Genomic DNA, 18,603 nt, shown 5'->3' on the forward strand with positions numbered 1-18,603 from the left:
GGCTTTGGTTGCTTAAGCGTCTGGCTCTCTGTTTCAGCTCAGGTCATGATCTCACGGTTCCTGGGTTCAAGCCCCGCATCAGGCTCTTGGGATCCCTGCTTGGGATTCTCTGTGTCTCCCTCTCTCTCTCTGCCTCTCCCTTGCTCATGGCTCTCTCTGTCTCTCAAAATAAATAAACTTTTTTTAAAAATAATTTTCTCTTTGCCCTGAGAATTTTTGTTTACCCTTTGGGGAAAAATCTCCTCCCTTCTACAGGGAGTTCTACAGGGGCTGGAGTTGCCTGAGGATCCAGTGGCCTTCCCAGGTCTGTTACACAGGAGCTCGAGCAGCACAGGGCAGGGCATCCTCTTACCCTTCAAACCCTGCTGAGCAATCTCATGGGGGGCAGAAACTTTCATCCAGCCTCCCTTAGATCTTCCCACCAACAGTGTTGTCTGTACTTTATCTTCAGTTGCCCGGTAGCTACGTGCTAATTCGCATGGAGATGTAAGTGCATGCATGGGCTTCCCATCACTTTTCTGGGAAGGATCAGCCTTCCTGCAGCCATAAACTGGAAGCCAGTGAACAGATTTCTCACAACAAGTAATTTTTGTGCAGCCTGATAATGTTCTCAAAATTAGAAAAATTCACCAAAAAAAAGCTTTTTTAGCTTTTCTGGAAAAATAAGATGTGGCAATTTTAGAAAGCATTCTAGAAGGCAACGAGCAGCTGAGCCCAAGGGCAGTTGCCTTATAAAACCGGCCTTTAATTTAAGACTGGCCATGCAGCCTCATCTGTACAGGCTTGTCACTCCCTGGCATCTTACATTTTTCTTCCTCCCTTTTGAGTTTTTGACTCCTGGTTTAAAACCATAAGGTGGAAGAAAAACATTCAAGATTGAACATCTCTCTCACAGTGGAGTTGGCAGAACTCGTTAATACACAGAGCAGTGTTATGTTCTTTATTTCTATTCTCACACCCTTTTATAAATTATTTTAATGTTTATTTATTTTTGAGAGATAGAGAAAGACAGAGCGTGAGTTGGGGAGGGGCAGAGAGAGAGGGAGACACAGAATCCAAAGCAGGCTCCACGCTGTCAGCACGGAGCTGGATGCGGGGCTTGAACCCACAAACCTTGAGATCATGACCTGAGCCAAAGTCATACACTTAACCGACTGAGCCACCCAGGCACCCCTCTCCCTCTTAAAATTGTGATTCTTGGATCATGAAGTAATAAAAAATAAAACAGGTCTGTTACTATACCATCTACTCTCTGGCTATTTGCTTAACTACATAAGACCTGATAGGAGATTTGAAATGGTCACCTATCAAGTTGGATCAGGTACCTTATATAAGGCCTCAGCCTCCTTCAGGGGGAAGGTGAAGGAGTTTCCTTCTTTCTGGGCTGGTGGAGGTTCATAGCGAACTGTCACAGTCTCTATACCATCACAGAGATAGAGTTTCCTAGAAGAAGCCTTTTAATCCATTTAGTTCAGTATAACTCTATGTGAAAATCTCCTCTAGGACATTTGATTCCCCTTGATCATTTCTCAGGATAAGGAACTATTTATTATCAAACACTTCCCATTCCGTTTTTGGATACATTTCTGTATAACAGAGGTGTGCTCTTACTTAGGGTTGTTGCAATACAGTTTCTAATTGGTGCTTGGCTCTAGAAAATTCTTTCTTTTACTGAGCCAAAAATCATCTTACGATTTCTAATTATCTCCCATGAAACTTCTCAAGTCTCTTCTCTCTTCTCCATCAAACCCTTTCAAATATTTGATGGCATTGATACTTTCCATAGTCCTATCATGTTTAATTTAGACATCACAAGTTATTTCAATGGTTTCTTCTATAAAATGATTTCCAAGGTATTCCCCATTTTAATAAACATATTTTATCATTGCATTTTAATTTTTTATTTGTTTTACCTTCTGCAGATATTTAAGTTTATTTTTTTTAATGTTTCAAGTTTTTATTTATGTTCTAGTTAGTTAATATATAGTGTAATATTAGTTTCAGGAGTAGAATTTAGTGATTTATCGCTTACATGTAATCCCCAGTGCTCATGCCAATAAGTGCCCTCCTTAATACCCATTACCCATTTAACCCATCCCCAACAGCAACCCTCAATTTGTTCTCTGTAGTTAAGAGTCTCGCCCTCTCTGTTTTTATCTTATTTTTGCTTCCCTTCCCTTATGTTCATCTGTTTTGTTTCTTAAATTTCACATATGAGTGAAATCATATGGTATTTATCTTTCTCTGACTGACTTATTTTGCTTAGCATAGTACACTCTAGTTCCATCCGTGTTGTTGTGCAAATGGCAAGATTTCACTCTTTGTTAAGGCTGAGTAACAAAGCCATAACATATGCCTCATCTTCTTCATTCATTCATCAGTCAATGGACATTTGGGCTCTTTCTGTACTTGGGCTATTGTCGATAGTGCTGCTGTAAACAGTGGGGTGCCTGTGCCCCTTTGAATCAGCATTCCTGTATCTTTTGGATAAATATCTAGTAGTGCAATTGTTGGGTCATAGGGTAGCTCTATTTTTAACTTTTTGAGGAACGTCCATACTGTTTTCCAGAGTATCTACACCAGCTTGCATTCCCACCAACAGTGTAAGAGAGTTCCCCTTTCTCTGCATCCTCACCAACATCTGTTGTTTTCTGATAATTGCATTTTTAAGTATCACGCTTTTATTTTGAAATGGTGACTGTAATACCCAGGAGTAAGTGAAACAGCCTTTTTCTATCTAAGCTTCAGGAGAGGCTCCATAATAAGCAGAGAATAAAACAATAGATGTCAGTAAGGCCGCCAAGTTACATAAATGCAGGGGGCACCATTCACATCATGGTCTGTGTACCATGGAGTATACCCTGGAGTATACATGTGTACCAGCAGTATACCCTGGAGTTCTGCATGACCCTGTGTGACCCTGCATGAAATTCCCAGATGCTTCCAGAGAGAAGTGCTGGACACACGTGTAGGATATGTATTAGTCCTTCACTTACTACCAGGGTATAAGGAAGAAAATTCATTGTAAGAAGGAACAAGCTGGTGATGACGATTTCATTGGAGAGAGCTATAAGTGTGTTGATTTCTCCCTGTTCCTACACCTACCTACCATGGATGAGAGGGAATGCTTTCCCCTTACCTTGAGCCAAATGAGAAAGGATTTCAGAGCACAACTCAGAGAGCTTTGGCCTTGCCTCTGAATTTGAAAAATGCAGTGAATGATACACATCTTGAGCTATGCCTCATGGAAGCTCACTGTTCCAGATGTGATCATATCAAGGCAAAATATAGAAGAACTTGCATATCTGAGAATGTAAACCAGTATCGTATTGATCTTTAGTTTTAAGATTATATTGATCTCAAAATTGCCTTATGTGGAGTTTCCAAGCAACCTTCCAGGTATTTCTCATACAGACTGTTAGATATCTTCTCAGTTAGATATCTTGATATTTTCTATGAGCACATAATTTTTTGCAGTTAAATCAGAACCAGCTTCCTACAGAGACAGATCATTCAATGTGGATTTAGAATTCCTTGGTTTGTATCTCATTGTCTTCTTTATTGGTTGACCCATTAATCTCCTTGAGCCTCAGTTATCTCATCTGTGGCATGAGAATAATGGTACCTCACCTCCCCCACCCTCAGAATTCTGAGAATTTGATGAGCTGGTGCGAGTGTATGGTTAGCACTTTGGGCGTACTTGATAAATGGTTCCCCTCTGCCTTCTTGATGACACCCTCGGTTTGTGTCATCCCCAGATACCCTGCAGGGGACAGTATAACACAGGGACTGAGAGCCATTGCTAAGGAAATGTCACCACTTACAACAAGCAGGTGACTCCAGGCAAATTACTTCAATCCTTTGCTTTTCAGAAATTTTCTACCTAAAAAGGGAAAAATAATGGTATTTGAGTATAAGATAAGACATAACATGTGAAGTATTTTAGCACAGAGCCTGGCACACGGCATGTATTCGGTAATTTTTAAAATTGTCATTACTCCCGCAACTATAATAGTTTCTTATTTTCTTTGATGACAAGGCCTGTAACTATCCTCTAGAAATCTGAACAAAAGATCTATTTGAAATACCTTGACCACTGTCAAGGTTGCTCTGAGGACAACTAAGTGCCTTTAATTTGGTCTGAAAATGATTAGCTGATTTCTAGCAGAGGGAAGTAGAGGAAGGAATGCCCACAGAATGCCATTTTGATGGTTTCCCCTTAATTTTGACCCATATTTTCTACTAAAATTTCTTGCCAATTCCTATGAGAGGTATCCTCCCCAAAATTCTAGGTGTCCTGTCCATGTCCCCCAAAGTGACAAGTCTGCTCTGTCACTTTTATTTCATTCATCAGCTCTTCCTTTTATCACGTTAACTAAAGAGCCATCTGTGTTTCTGCTGTGGTGCTTCCCAGTACATCTCAGAACTATAGGGGATAACCTGGATTATTAGGAGCTAAATTGCAAAGAGAGAGAAGAAGGTTAATTTAGGCTTGTACTGGCCAAAAATTGAGATTTGGGATATAGTAGTATTTAACAACCTTTATATAACCAAGAGTTCCTTATGTACTTTTATTTTTAATTTTTTTTAATGTTTACTTATTTTTGAGAGAGACAGAGCATGAGCATGAGCAGGGGAGGGGCAGAGAGAGGGAGACACAGAATCCAAAACAGGCTCCAGACTCTAAGCTGTCAGCACAGAGCCCAATGTGGGGCTCAAACTCACAACCTGCGAGATCATGACCTGAGCCGAAGTCGGAAGCTTAACCGACTAAGCTACCCAGGTGCCCCCCTTGTATACTTTAAAAAAAAAAAATCATCATAAATGGACCAAAGAACATTGTACATTGTACCAATGTACAAACGTAACACAATGAGATGATCATTGTAAATTCTGATAAAAAAGAAAAAAATGAAAACTTATCTTGATTTAGCTTTGGTCAGCTTGCCCTTTCTAAACATATTATTTCTTCTAGACCTGTGGAAATCCTGAGAATAACTTGCAAACCCATATTATAACTTTATAAGATTGGCTTGAGGATGAGAGATGATGTATGTGTAGAGAAGATAATGACTGGCACAGTGTGGGTAGTTATTAAAGCTTAGTTATTATTATGAGGATGAACAAGCTACCATTTTCCAAATGCTTACTGTATTCCTCAATACTATATTCCTCAAGGCTTACAGGCCTTCCTCATTTTCTGATGAAAAAACTGAAGATAGTGACTTTCCCAAAGTCACATAACTATTATATGGCTTATTGATCACCACAGGCTAGCTTTGCTGTGATGAACAACCCCCTGATATCAGTGGCTTTAAATGGCAAAGGTTTGTTCCTCATCTGTGTTCTGGCCGATCTTGGGTTTGTGGGGGCCTTGGGGGGGCTCTGTTCCATGCTGCCCTCACCTGGGAGGACATGCTGAGGAAAGTGCCACCATCTAGAATGTTGCTGGTTGCTTGGCCCAGGGAAAGAAAGACAGAGAATCCTGCACGAGCTCTTAAAATATTCTAGGAAGCAACATATCATTTTTCACTCACGTGTCTTTAACCAGAACAAGTCCTATGGCCATGCCTACCTTCAAGATAATGGAGACATGGAAGCCTCTCCTGTATCCTGAAGTGGACAAGAACCAGACATTGGTGAATAGGAACACCTTCCACAGTGACAGAATTCCAATTCAAACCCAAGCCCTTGACTTAAATAGGGACAAAACAGGGTAGCCAGAACCTCTTACCTCTTCTTAAACCAGTTCTTTATAACATGGCTCCACTGTACATCTAAAGACAATTCTCACAATTTACAAGATCACTTAGGTGTGACTACTCAAGTCTAAGTGTAAAGGCATGATGCCAAGCAAAACGAAGGGCATTTATGAGTGTTCTACCTTTTGTGATTATGGATAATTGGAACGGAGTAAATACTTTCCACATAAGACTTTGCCTCTTTTTGTCATTTATTTGCCTTCTAGGTCAGTAAAGCTGCATTTTCCTCCTCTTGACTTCCTGTTCCTGCTTGCTAAATGCTTCTCTACATCACAGCAGACCCCAGTGCTAACAAGTTTGCTTCCCCTCCCCCCACAATTTGTTTACAGCTGAGGAAATAGCTCAGTTGCTACATGTGACTATAGAACACATTGGAGGGACAAGGCCATGACATTGTATGCTTCTGTTTCCTATGTTGTGGAACTTGGGCTCATCAGAGCATTCTCCTGCATCCCTGCCTGACTGCCCATTTAGCTCAGGGATAAAAGCTCCCTGTGGTGACAGCCCTGCACAGGTGCAGACAATCAACCCTGTAGTCACGAGCATGCTCTCCTCAACCAAAATGTGGAATCTGAAGTGGCCTTTATTAAATGAGAGAAAAACTTATTTAAAAACGAAACTTCAAGGAAGGGAGAAATCCCACAATTCTGATCTTGGTTCACCTGTGGGGCCTGTCTTACAAACCTATACATATGTCAAGGAATTGCCAGGTTTTTCTTTCCAGTTGCATTTATACAGCTCAGGAGCTCATGGTTTTGCTATTTTAATCTGCATTGGGTTTTCCTGCAGTTGACCGGTGGATAATCTTTATCTGTAACTCCCACTCCAGAATGGTTTTCCTGCTTGCATGTTCTCTGAGGCTTGATCCATACTTCCATTTCTTTTGTCACAGTAGGAAAGTCCCATTAGTTTAGAATTTGTGATCACTCTGACAATGATGAAACTTGTTTTTAAACTTTTGTGCTCTTAGGGAGAAAGTGTTGGCTTGAGCAATTGTTAGTGAAAGCACCCTCAAACTCCTTTAGGGGTGCTTATTTACATGAAGCTAAAATATTAATTACCAAAAAAAAAAATCTTTATCTAGTCAATATCTATTTGCTGAGGACCTATCAGGTAGCACTTTCTCAATCTAGTTTTGAGTTGCAACATGAATTTGTAAGTAATAAAGCTATGCTTTTATTTTAAAATAGTTGCTGTAGTCCTGATGGTTTGTTTTATGAGTTTGACTATCACCTACCTCCCATGTGAACAATCCCAGTCTTCTGCTCAAAGCCATGGATGTACTTCTAACCTGAGTTTAAGAAGTGCAGTTTTGTTTATATGATCAAATCCAAAGGGTTACAGTTCCCCCTTTCCCTCTAGCTGTAGAGAGGAGGAGAACAGAATAATTCAGTCAGCAGTCTGTGATGCCGGTATACTTGAAGACCAGTGCTGTTCTGCTTCTAGGGAAGAGCCAAGTCCATTGTCATTTAAACCAAATGGAGCTGTAAAGTTTTTTAGAGATGGATACTCTTAAGGGCTAGAAAATGTGGAATGTTCGCTTTACTGTGTCAGAAAACAGATGTGCAGTAATAAATGAAATTCCTGCTCTTCAGTTTCTTTTCACCAGTCACATTATCGAGCTGCTGTTCCTAGAGAAGTTGGGAGGAGGAGAATAGTTGCTACAACTGAGAACAATTTTCCTTTGGGATCAGTGACCTTACACTTATTACCCTCCCCATTGTGTGGTCATGCTTCCTTACCTCTGAGGTGTGGGAGGGAATCAAGCGAAGTGTTTAAGAGTATGGGTTCTGGGGGCACCTGGGGGACTCAGTCAGTTAAGCATCTGACTCTTGGTTTTGGCTCAGGTCATGATCTCAAGGTTCGTGGGATCGAGTCCTGTGTCGGGCTCTGTGCTAATAGCACGGAGCCTACCTGGGATTCTCTCTCTCCCTCTCTCTCTGCCCCTCCCCTGCTCACACACACACACACACACACACTCTCTCTCTCTCTCTCTCTCTCTCTCAAAATAAAAAAATAAAATAAAATAACTTTAAAAAATTTAGAAGTAAAAAAAAAATACGGGTGCTGACTCAATAGGTCTGGGTGGGGCCTGAGACTATACGTTTCTAACCAGCTCCCAGATGGCACTACTGGTTTAAAAAAAAAAAGAAAAAGAGAGAGTGTGGGTTCTGGAATCATGGAGAATGGGATTTAAATCTCAACTGGGACGCTTGCCAGCTGGTACTTAATTTACCCGAGTCTCTGCTTTCTCATCTGTAAAACAGGGATTAAAGTATGTGAGGATTCAATGAGTGAAGCCCTGAGGATAGAGCCTGATAAATAGTAAAGTCAATGGATATTCTCTGACCTTAGGCCCAGTGGAGCCTCAGAACTCTCTGAGTTCTGTGTACTCCAAGCATGGTCTCTTCTCTTGGCAAACAGTGGTGTCTGCCATCTACAGCTGCTTGGGAAGCACTGGATCAAGTAAGCAAACCTGGCTTCCATTGCACCAGGCCATTGTGATGGTTCTGCTCAGTTCCTCTCCCCAGATGTAATGCCTGTGGTTTCAAATGCATTTTCGGCTGATGGTGAACAATCATGGATATGGCGAGCTCCTTGACATCTGACAACTTCATTCATGCGTGGGTGGGTCCAGAGCCAGGGAAATAATTACTTATGACTCTTATTACATAACCTTCTTGACGTCCTTTACTCCAACTGGAGTGTCCAGGAAAATATGGGTTATACTTCTTCTATTATTTATTCAAGAAATACATATTAAACACTTTCTAAATTCATGGGGGTTTGATTGGCATTGAAGGAGAGAACCAGAACTTAGTTTGAGGCTGGACGAGAGTAAGACATGCATGCAACCAACACAGTGTATGAATGTGTGGCATGATCCCTCCAGACAGTACACATTAGAGGAGGAGGTGACCCTGCAGCTGCGGCTTCATACCTGAGCCCTATTCAGATCCCATTTCCTTGATTAAGCCATTGCCTTCCTACCTTTTCCCCTTTTTTTCCTTTTCCCTTTTCTCTGTTCCATTAACGTTTGGGCTAGAATAACAGGGTCTACAGACACTGGCTGAGTCCTGTGTTGGCTTAAGAAGCTTAAATGAGGAGGCATTAGCTTGGGGAAGACATGCCTCTTCTCCCCAGGCCCCATCTACCTGGCCAACTCCTACACATCTTTTAGGGCTTATCTGAAGCACTGCTTCCTCTGAGTTTTTTTTTTTTTTTTAATGTTTTTATTTATTTTTGAGACAGAGAGAGAGCATGAGCAGGGGAGGGGCATAGAGAGAGGGAGACACAGAATTCAAGGCTCCAGGCTCTGAGCGGTCAGCACAGAGCCCAACGCGGGGCTTGAACTCACGGACTGCGAGATCATGACCTGAGCTGAAGTCGGAGGCTCAACCCACTGAGCCACCCAGGCGCCCCCCTCTGGGTTTTTCTCTGACTTTCCTAGACAAGCTTTTTGAGGTAGAGGTGGGGAAATGTATTTATCAGTAATATGATTACTTGAAAACAGTAAAAATAATGAATACCCTTTATTCTTCTTGCAGATTTTGTAGTGGTTGTGTCCCCCCCCCCCCAACAGTCTTTATGTTTCTCTCTTTTCCTTCTCTCTCCCCTCCCTCATGGCCAATGTCTTCCCTCTCTCCTGGTGCAGAATACCTGGGAGAGGATGGTGAGGAAGAATTAGGGTGGTCAAAGCTAGAGGGAATAATGTGATTACTGAGAAGTGATATTCAGCATCACAAAGAGTGGGTATGTGGCTGGAAGTGGTGGGGGATGAGCATAGGATAGGGTAGGAGCATTAGTCAGAGGGCACCTCTATTGCACCTTATGCATACTTCATCATAGCACTTAGCAGTCTATCATTCTTTGTCTGCATGTCTGCAGAGCCAGTTAAGACTTCAAGCTTGAGGGCAGAAGGGAGTCCTGGTCATCTTTGAGATCTCAGGTGTAGTAAATACCATAGATTTCCCATGGCCACCAAAAAAGTTCATTGCCCTAATTCAACTGATCTGTCTGCAGATTCAATCCAACCCACAAATAGGGATAGAAGGATCTATCTGCCTATCTGGGTTACTCTGAATTCTGAATTAAGAATGTCCCTTTAAGGGGCGCCTGGGTGGCTCAGTCGGTTAAGCATCCGACTTCGGCTCAGGTCATGATCTCACGGTCTGTGAGTTCGAGCCCCGCGTCAGGCTCTGTGCTGACAGCTCGGAGCCTGGAGCCTGTTTCGGATTCTGTGTCTCCCTCTCTCTCTGCCCCTCCCCTGTTCACACTCTGTCTCTCTCTGTCTCAAAAATAAATAAATGTTAAAAAAAAAAATTTAAAAAAAAAGAATGTCCCTTTAAGTTTGTCACTCTACCTGTTGTACATGCCCTCTCAGCCTTTTCTATATCTATAACACCATGCTTCACTAAATGGCTTACTGGAATTAAGCTAATTAAGGAAGCTTATTAGGGAAGGCTGGAAAACAATTCGGGTTTCAAGTTAAATCCTTGTACATGTGATCTTCATTCTCCAGCTTCTCAGTGCTATAGCTTTGAGTGACCTAAGCTAATGTTGAAGGATATAGCATGCTGTACAATTGTGCCCTAATGAAACGCTTACATTATTTACTGGGGCTTTATATGGTGTTGATAAAAGAAAGTCATCCTGGGGTGACATCAAATCATCATGCATGATACAATATGATATGATATGATATGATATGATATGATATGATATATTTATTATATTATAAGGAAGTCTTGATGACTTCACCTTTATTTTGTGGGAGAAAGATAAACCGGTGGGAAGGTGTATTCTTCCCAACAATATATTCATTCTTTCATTTGTTTATTGAGCACTTACTCTGTGAGCGGCACTGTGACAGGTGCTAAGGATAAAACAGTGAAAGATGTGGTATCTGTTCTCAAAGTCCATAAAGGGAAATTACCTTTCTGATTGCAGAAACACTATAGGCCAGGGGTCAGCAAACTTTTTTGTAATGAGCCAGATAGTAAATATTTTAGATTTTGTGGGCCATGCACTGTTGTAACTACTCGGTTCTGCCTTTATAGCACCAAAGTGGTCATAGATGATTCATAAATGGATGTGGCTTTATTTAAGGAAATACGAACTTTGTGTAACCCTCATGTTATCATATAATAATATTATTCTTGTCTTTTTCCAACCATTTACAAATGTAGCAACTATTTTTAGCTTGTGGACTGCACAAAAAGAGGCTAGGGGCTGGATTTGGCCTTTGAGCCATAGATTGCCCACTCCTGACCTAGGAGATGGTCACTGGTAGTTCAAATCTGTGATTTCTATGTCTAGCTCTTGTTTAACCAAAGTGGAGGTCCACTTGTCTTTTCGTCACTCCTACTGATATCAGTCTCTGGCCCCCAAGCCCCAGCTCCACAGATCTTTCTACAAAACAAAAATCTTTTTATAAATTTATGATACTACTGGGGACATCTGGGGACTTGTTTTCCTGTGAGAAAATGAAAATGACTCCAGTGACTATTTGGTCTCTGAAACAGTTTAATTTAGTTTTGTTTTTTTTTTTTTTTTCCCTTTTCTCCCTTTCCCTCTCTCCGTACTAGAAATTAACATAAAAATTCTTTCTGGCTAAATTCCCAATACATTTTCACAGTGAGCATTTTCTGAAGTGAAAATTAGTAGCTTCCTTGCAGTTTTCATCAGGGATGTGAAATTGTGCAGCTCACAGGGGTGGAGAACTCAAACCCCATTTATGAATTAATACATGCTGCCAAGGGTACCTTGCTGTCTGCTGAGTGCCGGGGATCCTTTTCTACAGAATCCTGAGTATCTAAATAGTGTATTTGAATTTTCTTTCTCATTCCACCAGTGAGAGAATACCATTTTCTATTTGCACAAATGAATTAATATGTAACAACTAGTACCTACATAAGATTATATTATTTACACCATCCTTAGGGGTTGGCAGGACTTGGGCAAATTATAATAACTCTCTTGAGTACCTCCTCCCTCCTTGCCAATTTTTATCCAGGCGAAACCTAGTCACAGGGAGCATAAGGACACCATCAAACGGGAACCACAGTCTGTGGGAGTAGACACATATGGGACAGAACTGGCTCAAGTCCCACTTACAGCTGCACAGTGATTAGGTATCTATAGATCTTCCTTGTTTAAGCATAAGATGCCACTCTCACATCTCACATCTTTTTTTCTTTGACAACCTCTGCTTCTCTCTAGCTCTAGCCTTCTGGTTCCCAAAGCAGCCTTGAGTCCTCAGTCTCAGGATCTAAGCTACTGTACTAGAACTCTATTTTCCCCCTGCTGGGATGGCTCTGATCTTTCAGGTCAGAAAACTCTGATAGTGTAGGAAATTTGACTCCTGCGGCAACTCACAGGAATTACGGGGGAAGGAATGTTGTCATTGTTAAAAAACACTTGTGGGCTTTGGAATCAGACAGACTTGGATTTGAATCCTGGTTTTTCCACTTAGGAGCTATTGTAGACTTCAAGCAAAATAATTAGCTCTTCTGTGTCTTAGTTTGGATAGCTATGAAATGGGGGAGAAAACCTACCTCACCGAGTGGAGAGGAGGATTAAGTGAGATAATGAACAGTTAGTAAGTGCTTGATAAAAGGCTGAGGAGAGCATTGAGTAAACAGTCAATAAAAATACTACCACTTTGAAGAGATTTAAATTTTTTTTCCTTCATTTATACACCAAACATTTGTCGAACTGTTGTTTGCTTCTGAGAATACAGAGAAACAAAATCAATGCACCACATGAAACAGAGGCATAGAACATAGAAAAGGCAGTCATATACCAGTAACTACAGTGGTACAGAAGGTGAGTGTAACACAGAAGTATGTCCAGGCAGAGTGGGGCCCCAGAAATGGGAGTCATCACCACACCTGGGACATCAAAGAAGGCAGTGTGCAAACTAAGTATTGAAAGATGAATAGAGGGACATCTAGGTGGCTCAGTCAGTTGAGTGTCCAACTCTTGGTTTTGATCCCAGGGTCATGGGATCAGGCCCCACGTTGGACTGAACACGGAGCCTACTTAAGATTCTCACTCTCTCTTCCTCTGCCCCTCTCCCCTGCTCTTTCCGTCCCTCAAAAAAGAAAAAGAAGGAAAGAAAGAAAGAAAGAAAGAAAGAAAAGAAAAGAAAAGAAAGAAAGAAAAGAAAGATTAGAAGTTTGTCAAGCAGTCAAGGGAAGAAGCATGTTTCCATTCATGGGATAGGGCAAGGTTTGGTTTTGCTAGAGTTCAGGGTAGCAGAGGTGGACAAAGTGGTCACAGTGAGGCTGATAAAGGATGTGAAAGTTGGGTGATGAAGGACCTTGAATATGCAAAGGAGAGTGGACTCTGACATTGTCCGTGGGCCTTTATGATGTGTGGGAAAGCAAAATGCCATTTAGTGAGCTGACACCCATCCTTCCTATAAGTGTGGCTGAGCTAGAACAGAGATCCATGGAGAGCTCAGTCACCACAGATGTGTTCAACCTGTCACTTACACAGGAGGAACCTGAGGCCAGAGAGCAAGTCAGGCAACAAAGAATTTGACAAAGCAACACAGGACTAGGGATAGATCATCTAAGTCCAGTGCCTTAAGCTTCCTCCACATCAAGTCCCTCTCGTATAAATCCAGGCTTCTTCATCTAAGCTCTGCCTTCTATGTGCTGGATTCAAACACAAGTACGATTCTCGCATGCTTCACTGAGAAGCTAGGTCGTTCCCACCTTCTCAACTTCAGAACCATCAGCACTGCCTGCTGGGAGCTGGGACCTCAGTAGGAGCAAAGATGGAGATTTTCCAAAGAGGAAATGAACCAACTACCATGCGTTGGATATCAGAGTGAAAATCAAAACGTTAAACAGATTGAAAGGACCTCTCCTTCCCTTGAACTTAGAAGCTAGGGTGTTTTACAACTGGAATGCATCACAGTGGAGCAGCTCTGGACTTTTATTACCTTAGCTTCAGCCAACACCCAGCCCTTCCTTCCCCAGGGCCTAGCAGGAAGCACAGGCACCTAAACAGGTGTGTGTGTGTGTGTGTGTGTGTGTGTGTGTGTGTGTGTGTGTGTGTGTGTTGTATTTTCAAATTACAGATGCTTGGGGAAAGCGCGCCCAGAGCAACAGAGCAGGGGCCTGGGTCTCCTCCCACATTAGGGCCCGCAAACCGGGGCTGGAAGACCGAGCTTCATTTCCAGCTTCCCCAGGCTCCGTTCCAGCAGTGCTCGGGCCTCTCCAGAACCTCTGCGTTTGCCTTCCCTCCTCCCTTAGCAACCGCAAGGCTGTGGATACCGCCAGCGGGTGGGGGCCCCCGGAGGCTACGGGGTAGTTCGGGGGCGGTGGCGGCCCAGCTCAGGTGCCCCGCGCACCGGCGACCGCAGTGCGGAGCCACCCCGCGAGCGCGAGTGTTGCTGCGCCAGCGCGCACCGGGGGCCGCGCACCCTACCTCCGCACCTGCCGCGGGGTCCAAAAGGGATCCTGCAAAAATGAGCCATTCTCAACCCGCTGGGTAAGTGACAACTGGAGCTTTTCCACCCCGCGGCAGGTGGCGGCTTCAGCCAGCGGCCCCTCCTCCTCCTCCCTCCTGCTGAGGAGACAGGGGCGAGAGGGGAAGCGAGAGGGAAGGCTGGGGAAGAAGAAACAAATAATACGAATTCTGGGTTGCGTTGAGGATGGCAGAAATCCCAGGCTTCGTATCGCCTCCCTCCCTTTCCTCGCTTCTTTCACTGACGTTGTCTCTTTGAAATTTTCACTCTGGAAGGATTAAAAAATGGATGTGAAAAACGCATACATTAAGCAGGGACGTTAGCTGGGATCAAAAGGATCCTGTAGTGTGGGACATGTGTGTTTGAATGTAAAAGAAGAGGTCACCAAAATATGCGTTCGTTTGGAGATTTGGAACTGAGATAAATTTTCACTGTGGCGTCTTGCATAGAAACGAGGTGTGAGTTGATTTAATGTCGAGGGAGGTTTTATTGTGAGGGATGCCCCTTATTTCAGGATCGTAGGGATCCTTAAAAAGTGTTTTGACAGGGAAGGTGGTATGATACTGGAGAGGAAGGAGAGAAGGAAGGAATTGTGTCCTTGTGTGTTTACACAGGATCTCCTGTTGCTTTGGGCAGGGTGACTCCTCTGAAGATATATCTGGCAATTATTCAATCTATTCTAGAAAGTTAACACAGTCATTATTGGCTGTTGTTAAAAAAAAGTCCTTTTGTTGGAAAGGAGAATATCCAATTTCCTCCCGAATTAAACAATGTAATGCGTATTAGATGGTTTTTTATTATGATACATCTAGTAAGCAGATAATATCCTAGTTGATCTTGCAACTAATTTGAAAATGCTTTCCTTTTTAATTGAATTTATTGCACATTTTCAAGAGCAGCAAATTAGCAAAGGACAACATATTTAAGATCATTTGGAGTTTGTGACGTCTGAAATACCACATTAGTTGTGTTTCGGATTCATAGCTGAACTTAAAGATTTTATTTTTTAATGAATTCTCTGAGTGTGATGACATAAACAAAACGTTTGAAAAACTCAAGGTATACAAGGTGCCATGTTGGAAGTCAATTTAAAAACTTTTTTTTTTTTTTTTTTTTGGAAAGTGATGTAGCTATGACTAAACAAGCTTCTCATTTTATCTCAAATTGAATTTGGTTTAGGTACTTTAACGCTTTGATGCTGAACTCCTGTGCAATTTTAGTTAGCCGTGGGTCATGTGGGATGTAAATGGCACTATTTTTCTGCAGCTGCTGTTTGCAGTATGTCCACATTCAGGAAAATGAATGTGTCAGTCATGGTTGTCTTCCTATGTTTTTCAAGTTTTAGGCTAAGTTAGAATCTTATTAGACCATTTAATCATCCATTTTAAAATGTGGAAAAACCTGTAGCTGGTTATTAAATTGTGCATGATTAAGATTTCAGAAACTGAAGTGAAATTTTTCTGAAGCTCCATTAGTTCCAAGCCCATGGACAAAAGGAAAATTTATGATCTAGGGAAAGAGTATGCTTCATGATACTCTTCAAGAAAGATATTAAGATGGCGACAATGATTTTGCACTAAAATTGTAAGCCCCCGGAGAGCAGGCGGAATGTCTCAGTAATCTTTGTGCCCCCTTTACCTAGGACAATGTTCTGCATAAAGTAAAGCTGAATAAATGTTGAATGAATGGCATATTCTGACACTGCATCCAGTCTAAAGGTAGACATATTCACATATGAAAATGGTATTAGAGCTGAACACATGTTAAGTGTTTACAATGTGCCAGGCTTTTTAAATTTTTAAAAAATTTTTAAAAACATTTTTTAAAATGTTTTACATGAAATACCTCACCCTCATTTTCACAGGGAAGGAAACTGAGGACCGAAAAGCTTTTCATTTTTGTTTTTTTTTTTAATTTTTTAATGTTTACTTAGCTTAGAGAGAGAGTCAGAGAGAGGGTGAGCAGAGGAGGGTCAGAGAGATCAGAGGCAGACTCCAGGCTCTGAGCTGTCTGCACAGAGCCTGATGCTGGGCTTGAGCTCAGAAAGCATGAGATCATGACCTGAGCTGAAGTCAGGTGCTCAACCGACTAAGCCATCCAGGTGCTGGGGAGGACTGAAAAGTTTTGAAGGTCTCAGAGGTGGGGTGGGGAGATGTCAGGTCTGGAATGCAAAGCCAGGCAGTCCAGCCTCAGAGCACGTGCACTGAACAATTACACTCCATTGCCTCTCATAGCCAATAGCTGAGATGCGTTGGAGCCCTAGATACATCAGACCAACATCTGACAAGTGATTGCTGTACATAACTATGTAGTATTTTGATATACAATTAGAAAATTCTTTTGTAATAGTGTGTGTATGTGTATATTTTTTGTTTTTAGTTCATCAAAAGTAAATGAAAGCAATAAACATAAGTGTAACAAATCTAAATGCCTTAGAATTCATCCAAGAACAAAATTATTCAAATTACTCAAGTTTTTCCTCAATATAAGTAGTGATCATTTTTCTTGCCTGTGACACCATTTGGAAATAATAAAAGTTTCAGTAGCAAATAAAAGGTTTCATTAAAGCTGAGAAAGCTTTTCCATCATTGCTGAAGCAGTTTGTACTTATTACATTTTAAGGATAAATGGTAATGAAGTGCAGTTGTACAATAAAACAGAAATTTTAAATCCCTAAAATTCCACCAATCAATAAGAGACGCCCTGATGCTTTCTCTTGGTGCTTCCTTTTGAGTTCCACTGCTCACTTAATTACAGCATGAAACTCTTGATGAAAAAATTGCTAAAGGTCTGTGCTGACTTAGTTCGGATAGAGTTTGGAGTAAATAAAAATGGTCTTAAAAACTTCTGCCAAAGATTATAATAGAGACTTTGAATTTGAGCTGCATTGTAATTTGGGGGAAGTCAACTATAAAATACTGCTTCCGGCACTGCCATCTCTAATGGAATTGTTTCAGTGTGGAAAATTTCAACCGATAGTCCCTCTGGTTTGCTAAATCTCACCCTGGGTTACTATTTGTGTGTGTGTGTGTGTGTGTGTGTGTGTGTGTGTGTGTGTGTGTGTATTTGTGGGTTGGGCACTAGTCCCGGAGGTGGAATGGGGATTTTATACCCCTCGGTCATGCATGAGGATAAAATGATACGGCTCTTCTAACTCCTTCAAAGGATCGTCACTGAATCCATGTGAAGTTGACTCCCTGTGTGAAAGATAAGCTTGGCTCTAAGTAGTGATAGTCACACTCGTCTGTAAATTTGCTTTGAGGAATTGGAAGAATGGGGAACATTATGGTTTATGACAAGATAAAAATGCAGAAGAGGTATGTTTGGAAAAATTGTTCCAAGGTTTAGACACACTTTTTTTTTTTGTTTAGACTTATTAATGTATCTTTTTAAATGTAAACAAGTGTTTCTGTAGTGACAGAGTATAGATCTACCTCAACTCATGGTGGGGTTATGATCCAATAAACCCACTGTAATGTAAATTAAAAAATGCACTTAATGGACCTAACCTGGACATCATAGCTTAGCCTCGCCTACCTTAAATGTGCTCAGAACACTTATATTAGCCCACAGTTGGGCAAAATCATCTTACCCAAAGCCTGTCGTATGATAAAGTTCTCCATAGCTCATGTAATCTATACTGAATGCTATACTGAATCTATACTGAATGCTATACTGAAAGTGAAAAGCAGAATGGTTGTGTGGGTCGTAAGTATATCAGTTGTTAAGCCTTGTGACCGTATGGCTGACTGGGAGCTGGGGCTGCCCAGCATCACCAGAGGGTATCCTACCACATATTGCTAGCCTGGGGAAGGATCTGAATTCAGAATGCAAAATGGTTTCTTTTGGGTGCATATTGCTTTTGTACCATCATAAAGTCAAAAAATCATAAGCCAAACCATTGTAAGTTGGGGACTGTCTGTGTACCTAAGAGTGGTATAGAAAGAATGAACACATCCCTAGTACTCCCGGATAACTTAGTCCTTCTTCATGAAAGGCAGAATAAAAACTGCTGTGAGTAAAATTGTCAATTTTTAGAGAGTGGATATGTATATGTATATATCCAAAAATGGCAAGAAAGTATAACCCACCATTCATTTACAATTGGAGTGCCTGTTGTACTTTGTCCCTGCCTTTTTGGTTGTTTGATCCAACATGGTATTTCTAAAGACTGAGATGTAATTAACAAATAGCATTATATTAGTTCAGGTGTGCAATATAATAATTTGATATTTGTACATATTGCAAAATGATCACCACAAATACTGTGGGATCTCACTTACATGTGGGATCTAAAACAATAACAGCAGCAGCAGCAGCAACGAATGAACTAATAGATACAGAGACCAGAACAGATTG

At 41.5% G+C, this 18,603-nt stretch overlaps 1 protein-coding gene across 1 annotated transcript in view; it reads left to right on the forward strand.

The window, feature by feature from the left end:
- Nucleotides 1-13,009: 13,009 nt before the first annotated feature.
- The window catches only part of ERICH3 (glutamate rich 3), a 101,131-nt gene continuing 95,537 nt past the window's right edge, over nucleotides 13,010-18,603 (forward strand). Inside the window, 1 exon segment of the mRNA XM_049618865.1 lies at nucleotides 13,010-14,267. Coding sequence (XP_049474822.1) covers nucleotides 13,681-14,267 — 587 coding nt within the window. The 5' untranslated portion in view covers nucleotides 13,010-13,680.

This window comes from Panthera uncia (genome assembly GCF_023721935.1).
Source record: "Panthera uncia isolate 11264 chromosome C1 unlocalized genomic scaffold, Puncia_PCG_1.0 HiC_scaffold_4, whole genome shotgun sequence".
NCBI classification, from domain to species: Eukaryota; Metazoa; Chordata; class Mammalia; order Carnivora; family Felidae; genus Panthera; species Panthera uncia.